This window comes from Clupea harengus, chromosome 22 (assembly GCF_900700415.2).
Source record: "Clupea harengus chromosome 22, Ch_v2.0.2, whole genome shotgun sequence".
NCBI classification, from domain to species: domain Eukaryota; kingdom Metazoa; phylum Chordata; class Actinopteri; order Clupeiformes; family Clupeidae; genus Clupea; species Clupea harengus.
Genome location: NC_045173.1, coordinates 5,085,528 through 5,094,078, shown reverse-complemented (window position 1 = coordinate 5,094,078; position 8,551 = coordinate 5,085,528). Strand labels below are relative to the sequence as shown.

The 8,551-nt window shown below is 39.4% G+C and overlaps 1 protein-coding gene across 1 annotated transcript; it reads right to left on the bottom strand.

Annotated features, from left to right (window-relative positions):
• Positions 1-266: 266 nt before the first annotated feature.
• LOC105903915 (ceramide synthase 2-like) lies at positions 267-7,508 on the bottom strand. Its single transcript, XM_012831715.3, has 11 exons — positions 6,927-7,508; positions 6,133-6,303; positions 4,094-4,214; positions 3,427-3,545; positions 3,276-3,333; positions 3,042-3,092; positions 2,026-2,118; positions 1,741-1,869; positions 1,452-1,558; positions 1,101-1,257; positions 267-966 (listed from the first exon to the last, which is right to left on the bottom strand). Exons 2-11 carry the CDS (start codon positions 6,300-6,302, stop codon positions 778-780), a joined length of 1,194 nt encoding a protein of 397 aa, XP_012687169.1. The 5' UTR covers position 6,303; positions 6,927-7,508; the 3' UTR covers positions 267-777.
• Between the last annotated feature and the right edge of the window lie 1,043 nt (positions 7,509-8,551).

Here is an 8,551-nt window from a genome sequence, read left to right as displayed (position 1 = left end):
CTCACCTCTCCCCTGTATTCTAGCTAACTGAATGGTATAAATGCCAACATATTCTACTATCAGGTAGGCCATTCTCTGAGCAGGATTTAGAGGGGGTTTTCACGCTGAAATAAACTCCAGAAATCCTGACTGTCTTCCGGTCCGTTTTTTCAAGTTTGGCGTGCTCAATAAGATTATATCACTAAACTGCAATGTAAATTTGTATAAACACCACAAATTGTTAAAAATGGACAATATTTTGTGTACACAGATAATTCAGACAAAACTCTAGTGTAGGCTTATATTTACAATGACTGTAATTATATACAATAAGAAGTGTATATATTGTTAAATGATCAATGTGGACAAAACCAACCAAGTCATTAATCAAACAGTCACACACCCTGCCAGGCAATTTACTTTGATGATGATTCTGGCAGTAAATTGTGTAACTACATGAAACAACATGTTACCCATGTTAGAGGTAGTGCAAAGACCATTATAGTCTATATACAAAATATCTACAATGCCACAATACAATATCCTGTGGTTCCCTCAATATGTTTTAACATGAATGTGTCCTTTAAAACCACCCACAAGCTAACCTTACCTTTACAACCATGCTGCCATGAAGAGGTGAAATACATGGTACACACTTCATTTATTTAGTGTGTCATTAGTTCAGGGGTATTATTGTAAAGTCCTCAGTATGATGCTCAGATGCAATGGTCAGATGCACGTCCAACAATCGAGACCATATTGTTTGTAACCGCTTTAGTCACTAGAGGCTTGAGAAGCTTATCTTGCCTTGGGCAGTCTGGAGGATGAGTTTGCTCTCTGACGTGTGAGGGTGTTCATCACACAACTGCTGGTTAAGCTCGACAGTTTAGAGTTTAGGACCACTTCTCTTTTCTTCCAAGAAGACTGCTCCTCCTCACAGTCTTCTTCATCTTCTAGACTGTCATCACTGCGTTCATCTTTTTCCAGCTGATGATTGAATAAGAACTTAATTACCCATGGACCAGCAAGCTAAAAAATAAAATGACTCGAGAACAAACATATTGTAAATATATCACTTCACTTGATGTTTTGATCTTGAGCAAGTATGTGTTTGCACCCACCTTCCCCAAAAAGAGAAATTTATAGACCATCCGTAAAATCAGCCAAGCCCAGAAGATGTGCAGTGCTTGGAGAACCAACAGCAGGGCGTTAAAAAAGTAATAACCCATAAAAGGCTGAAAGATTTCCATGGACAAGATGAGGGTTGTATTAATTATTCTGAAAAAGATGTAGAAAAAAGGATTTGTTTGTGGAAATGATGGAATTCACACTATTCACTAAAACATTATTTATATGGTCATCATTCTCACCTTCATCTCATAATCATAGTCATCAATGCATTGATAACTACACTCATCTCCTAAATCTCTTGACACATTAGCATTTGGGTTAAAAGTCAGAAGAAGCCTCACTTGCTGGGAAATACCACAAGCCGTGTGACTAGGAACACGACTGCAAAGATGACAAATAGGGAATCGCACGTCTTCTTCCAGCCAGCATAGTTGAACATCTTGGCAGACTGATCAGAAGCAGGAGAGAGACACAAAGGCAGATAAGCGTCTCAAAGCACATTATATACTGTGATTCAAATGACATGGAAATGGACACCTTTCTGTAGGCAGTTAAGACCACTACAGAGATAACACTTTCCTGCCTTGATCATGAAACCCTACACCCAAGAGCTTCATGACTTGTTTTTACCTCCAGCAGGAAATCCGATGAGTCATGGACCAGCATGACCAGTGTACCAACACGGACGTAATTGGAGCAGTAGGAAAAGCCCAGCAGGAAAATGGTGGCAATGTGATGAACGATCTGCTCTTTAAAGTCCTGAGGAAATAAGGCATGAAAATCGTTTTGCTGGGAGAACACCATGTAGCACTAGGCTGGTTTCTTAGTTCTGTCTCCTGCTCAATCTCTTCCCTTTTCACAGTGTCCCTTAGCTAAAGGATATGCAAAGCCAACAGTCCTCAGAGGAAAACTTACTTTGCGTTTGACATCCACAGACACACAGAGCAGAAGAGACCAGTAGAAGCCCAGCTCTATGAGGTAATACCAGAAGTGAGCTTGCTCCACAGGCTGTGAAAAGTGTAAGACAAAAGAGGACTCTGATTTCATTTAACATGAACATCTGAGAGTTTATGCAGAATCAAACACATAAGTACAGAGGAATTAAATACTCAGACCATTATCATCAACAGTTGATTTCATGGTTTGAAGGAGTTCATTTGTATAGCAGTTGTCATTTGACCAGCGGCTGGTGAAACAGTGGCAAGTCATTTTGAAGAGCCACAGAAATGTGAAGTGGCCTTTGAGCATTCAGTAGAATGTCAGCCAATGCAAGTCTGGACGTCCCATCTGATCAGAGACCTTTTTATTTCTTATGTAAAGTAGTATTTATAATATAGTATTTATTTATTGTTAAACTAGGTCTCTATTGCTCAATGCTTGATTGTTCTTTCCTTTGTACGTCACTTTGGATAAAAGCGTCTGCTAAATGACTAAATGTAAATGTATATGTAACTTAAGCACTTAATGTTTATGTCCCTTCAAACTCCAAAAAGGTCATAAATCAGACTGTTGTTAACTTGTCAATAATATTGATAGATCTTCAGTACATATGACATACAAAGAAAAATTACTAAGAATATTATAAATACAAATTTGATACTGTATAAGAACTGACCAATTGGTGTAAAGAATTTTTTTTTAATCTGACTTGAAGGAGAAGACACTTCCTAATAACTCTTTTGTTCTGACCGGGATCAATCAAGTCACACTTCCTCATAACTTTTTTCTGAGCCCAGTCAACCTTGGCTGCATTCCAGAAGTCTCAGATTTCTCTCTATCTTCAAAGGTGCTTCACTAAAGGGCAAAACACCACATTTCTTTCGGTGAAAATATACTTTTTACAGAACAGACAAACACTATCACATGGCCGTGTAAAAAGGACAGAAGCTAGGTGAGTGATATGGGAAGGGGCATTGTCATCTGTAGGCTACCTGTTGTGGGTAACCCCTCCAGCACTCTCTCTGATCCCAGAACCATGGCTTCTGCAAAGCAGGAACAAACATTCAGAAGAAGGTGGGCTTTCTTTTTAACAATAAGCTGAGAAATGTTTTTAAATCATAAGAATGTAATGCAGGATTGTCTCTCTTTTTATTAATGTCTATATTGCTAATATTTTTCATCTTAGCAGCTCTGAACAACTGGATGAAACCGTAAGAAGTACTTACATCAATCAAAGACAGAAGTCCGAAAGAGAACGACATCAGGTAGAATACAAACCTCCAGCTAGAAATTGTAATAAAAATTGTTGAACTATTTGAATAAATATTTAAATAACAATGATGCATTTGGAAAAGAAAAAAAAGTAGAAGAGCTTACCAAGCCTCACAGAACTTTGTGGTACTGCTTGGTCGGTCCAAATTCCGCCGGTGGCGGAACCAGAACTCAACTTGTCTCTTCGTGAAACCACTCTGCTTCACCAGTGTAGTCATCTCACTCTAAACAAAGCACAGAATCACTGCAGGACACTGGAACAACAGGCTTAATTATGACCACATCAGAGGCACTGCTCAGAAACATTCACCAAAGTTTAAAAAAAAAGAAAATTCACTTTTACATTCTTTATACGTTCTATGAAAATAGTAATGAAAATAGTTCGCAAATGCAGTGAAAACTGCATTTTCAATTATTTCATTAAAAAAAGGGAAACTTAATAAACAAATTGAACCATAAAGGGATACTAAAACCTCTCTATATATAATGTTTTGTCCACTTAAAATGTATTTCATCCACAGCTATATAGTGTTGTTAAATATAGAGGCATTTTATGGTCAGTCTTTTGTTTTGTAACAGAAACAAATCCAAAGTAAAATGAGGAAGTGTGAAAACACTTTTACAATGGGCCACAGAATGCAAAGACGTATGTGGAGGTGTCCTCTTTCCACTGACCTGCGTTCCCAATTTAAGCTTCTTATGGAACTGAATTTCACCACAAGAGGGTACCTTCTCTTGTCGTGAGGCACAGCTTTGTGGTAATGAAACAAACCTGGGATGGTTCCCGAGGACGATGCTGCATGTAGAAAGCCTCCAGTTTTGGAGAGGGGAAGACCGGTACCCTTATTCGATCCCGAACTCCAAGGTGCCTACTTAAGGGCACTGCTATGCACCTGGAAATATTATAATAGACATACCCTTACAGTTCAAAAATTCACCCATGCTAACACATGAAAACATTATCAGACATGTTATATTACATAGACAAAACTCAAAGCATCGTTTTAATGACAGATGACACCAATATTGTCAAATGCAGGTTTCAGCAAACAGGACACACTGGTGGAAATGTATCGCGGTTCTATAAAATGGAAGCAGGCCACCAGATGGCAGTAGCCAGACCTCTTTGATCTCTTGTCTATGCTAAGAAGGTTTTTGTCAAAACATCTTTTCAAAAGCATGCCACACACTGCTCAGGACTAGGGCCTAGTATTCTTCACATTTCTCTGTAACCACAGTTTTACTTTACAGACTGTCAGAGGGCATTTGACAAATTGCATGACATCAAAGTAGTCACAACGATAACCATGGCAATCATGCAGATACAGTGAAAAGAAGCACTAAACTGGATGAATGCAGACTGTTGGGTACTAAATTACATCTGGGCTAATCAGGAGAAATGGCATAATAGTCATTAGAGTCTTTGTCACTGTGAGCAAAAAACAGTAGTGGAGAACCAGAGGGAACATGGTGGAAACGGCAACAAAAAGGGGTAAGAATTTCATTAGTGCCATTCAGATTTTGATGGCCGAGTCGATGCATATAGAAGAGATGCCTGTATTCTAGGGCACTGGGAACATGCAAATCTCCATCCTGTCAACCGACATTGACAAACAAATGCTGTTTCCAGTGAGCAAAGCACATATACAGTATTTACATGTGGCAGTCAATGTCCCAGGTCTAAGATAGGCCAGGACCACTGTTCTAACATTTAGCTGAGGTTTTGGACTACACATGATCTATAAAAATGTATAAGTACATTCTGGTATGACCAGAAGAACACTATGACTTTACGGGACCTTGCTGCTATGTGGTAACCATGGTGTGAGCAGGATAATGGCCTACAAGGTGTCCTGTTATGGAAAAATAATGTTATTTGCAGAGGAAACACAGCAATTTGTTGATTTGTTTTTCTCTGGCCGTCATTTCAACATATGGCAGCAGCCATGATCTTATATGTATATGGATGTGGGCCCATGATATAGGAGGTACTATTATCATTTGTAGGTAAGGAATTGATTGTGGAAAGGTCTGAACCACACATGGGACCCTGAGCAGTGCTGAGTGTTATCGTGTGTGTCTGAGTCTACAAGTCTTACGTGATCCAGTGAGCCATACAAAGTCTTTTCTATGGGCTTCAAAGAGATTGTGGAGAGGGGATAAAACACCCCTCTCCACCTGCAGACCTGCATGTCAGTTGACACTATTGTTGTGTCTTGTTACCATGGGGAATAGCTGCTTTGGCAACAGCATCGTCTTTCCATCCCCCTAACTACCCCCTCCCTCAGCAGCATTAAACCCGTTTAAAACAATGACTAAAAACGTCCAAAACAAACTTTCAGGCATACAGGCAAGCACACATAATGGCACACTATCCTCTCTGTCTGTTTTCCTGCTTCTCTTTGCTGTTATTCAGTAACATTAACCCACTAACAGGTAACAATGAACATTTCTGGCCCACTCTGCTTCACACCTCCGCCCCCGAGCCACAACTCCCTTGGGCTGCCTCTCGTCACACACGCCAGTGCACCTGTTTTGAAGCATGGCCCTCCAGTGACACGGGACATTCAAACATCCTGGTTAACGCTGAGCATATGCCAATGGCCCGCCAACGGATAAAGTGTCGAAAAGGCTTCTGTTCCACACAAGCGGCTCTGTTATTCCTTTCTCTTAAAAAGTATATGTGTATAACAAGTGTAACAACATATTTTCAGTACTGGTCAAAGTATACAAAAAACAGTGGATGTTATAGCCTTCTATTCTTTTAGAAGTGATACAAACAGCGTAATTCGGTGGACTCAATTGAGTTACCTCTCAAAGATGTAGCGAAGGCCGATAAATGCAACGGCAATGGGCAGAGACAGGGTGAGGTCTCTGGGGCGAGGGCAGGAAGCCCCCGCCACCTTACTCATGTCCTCCCAGCTGATACCTGGTGGCAGCCAGTACTCTTGCCTCCACAGCCACTGGTCTAGTATGTCCATTCTGGAAGACATTAGATATATTTGTGAGTTGTTTTAGGCCCACTGAATACTGCACTACACACATTCTGACCCAGTAATTGGATAAACACAAAAACGGAATACTAACACAAGAGACAGTGTAATATATATCATAATGTGAAAGAAAAACTTCAGTGGTGTCTGAATAACTTATCTGATACTCTAACAGGACACAACACAACCTCACTCTGCCAGCCAACCGGACTTGTGCTTCCATACTGTACCTAAGTAGACTTTTGAATTACCATACTGGAAGGTTTGGTCGCGCATGATATAGGCCTATTTGTTTCCAAATGTGTTTTACTATGAAGATTGTTTTTTTTCTTCAGTTTTTTAGTTGGCTGTATCACTTTTCTGGTGCGCTATGAATTTTCATGAGATTAATCAAATTCACAAACGAAAAACAATGAGCAACCAGGCTACACTGTTGCATCGTAACTAGGCTACACTGCTTCGTAACTGATACAACGGTAAACGTATTTTACACACATTAAATTGTTTCTCGTCAGTATAAATCAGTCTTTTTCTTCGTATAAGAAGTATAAATCAGTCTTTCTACTCGTTCTTAGAATCATCCAGCCTATTGTGCCAATGGTGTACCCTTACCTGTGTCCTCCTGAAGTTCGCCGACTTGAGTACGGATTGAATATGCGGTCAATTCAGAAAGTTGGGTATGTTGATAAAACTCAGATTTCCCTGAATAGCAACTGCCGGTTAAAATCCTGTAAGACTGTATCAGCTTACTGTGATCAGCACAGTGGGATCCTTGAAGCGGACCGCAACAGAAGATTGAGGAAGACAACAGTAACGTGTTTAATGCACGTTCATCGAAAAAATAAAACATTTAAATAAACAAAAACAGTCCCTAGTGTAAATAAGACGAGCCTTAATGAAGCGAATTTCCAAGGCTTGAATACGAAGTTGTCGTAAATAACACTCTTTACAAATCGAAATTTCAATTGTTGTGTCTCTGAACACCTGTGGGAGGATTAGTATGGCACTGATGCGTGAAGCTCACCCTCAGTGCGGAGGCACGACCCATGGAGGTGTGGCATGGACCGTTCCTGAAAAGAGTGTTCATCTTACAGCGTCTTTCAAGCTACAAACTGTTCTAATTCGATATTTCTGATGTGTTCATGAATTTCATATCAGGATATATATACACCAGGATGTTGTTGCTTCACAGCAGCTTTTGCAGGCTATGGTATCTTTCATTAGTTTGGTGACACATGAAAATACAGATTATGTGTTCTCTTGTTTAATGATTACATGAACTTAAAACATCACCTGCCTATGCACGTCTAAGCACACAAATGGCATTTGATGTATGTATTGAGCAAATCACAAACGTCTTACACACAGTTGCTGTCAGTAAGTTGGCTAAGATTTCCTTACCCCACAATGACTCCATAAAAATGCTAATAAGCCACTAAAGCTAGTGTCATAATGTCTCTCCCTGTGTGATGAGTATGTTAACCCTCCTATTATGTTTGGGGTCAATTTGACCCCATTCAATGTTTAACGTCTCTAAATAAGTGTTTGACATCATTTTTTTTGCTTCATATTTAATGACTTTTCCTAATTTAATGGGGACAACTGGGTAAAGACAAAATTAACATGATGATATCTTTTCAATGTCCTGTACACATACTTTACGCATAGGTGTTGTTTGGGGTCAATTTGACCCCAGGCTGTTTTAATTGTATAAAATATACAAGAAATATCAACTTTTTTCATCACATTGTTACTTTTCTTGATAAAAGAAATAGTTTTTTACTCCAAATGTTATAGATAGCAACAATATGTACTTAGAAATAATATGAAGCCATAAAAACACCAGAAGGATATCTCTTTCCAATTTTAGGTCAATCAGTGAGATTTTATGGGGATCTGCATATTTCTCCATAGTCGCGTAACATGTATTCTGGATGTATAAAGAGGGTGGGTGGGGGTATTGTTTTATTTTTAAGGGCTATTTAGGTAGTCAACAAACAAACCTAAAGTACCTGACACAAAAACTTGGGTAAAAAAAAAGAATTATAATAATTTTTTGGAGGTTTAAATTGCTGGGGTCAAATTGACCCCAAGCATAATAGATGTGGGTAAAATTTGAACATAATAGGAGGGTTAAGTGTTCAGGTAAAGACACGTGCGTGCGTAGCCACCCTAAAGGTGAAGTCACTGGTGTGCATTATGGGAGTGAAAGATAAAATGATAAGGGGTAAGGGAGC

Coding starts and splice junctions, on each gene's coding strand:
- LOC105903915 (XM_012831715.3), bottom strand. CDS start 6,302: ATGGACATACTAGACCAGTGGCTGTGGAGGCAAGAGTACTGGCTGCCA. Junction 1,870..2,025: donor CTGTGGATGTCAAACGCAAA/GTAAGTTTTCCT, acceptor TTATTTCCTCAG/GACTTTAAAGAGCAGATCGT. Junction 1,258..1,451: donor CTTGTGGTATTTCCCAGCAA/GTGAGGCTTCTT, acceptor CATCTTTTTCAG/AATAATTAATACAACCCTCA.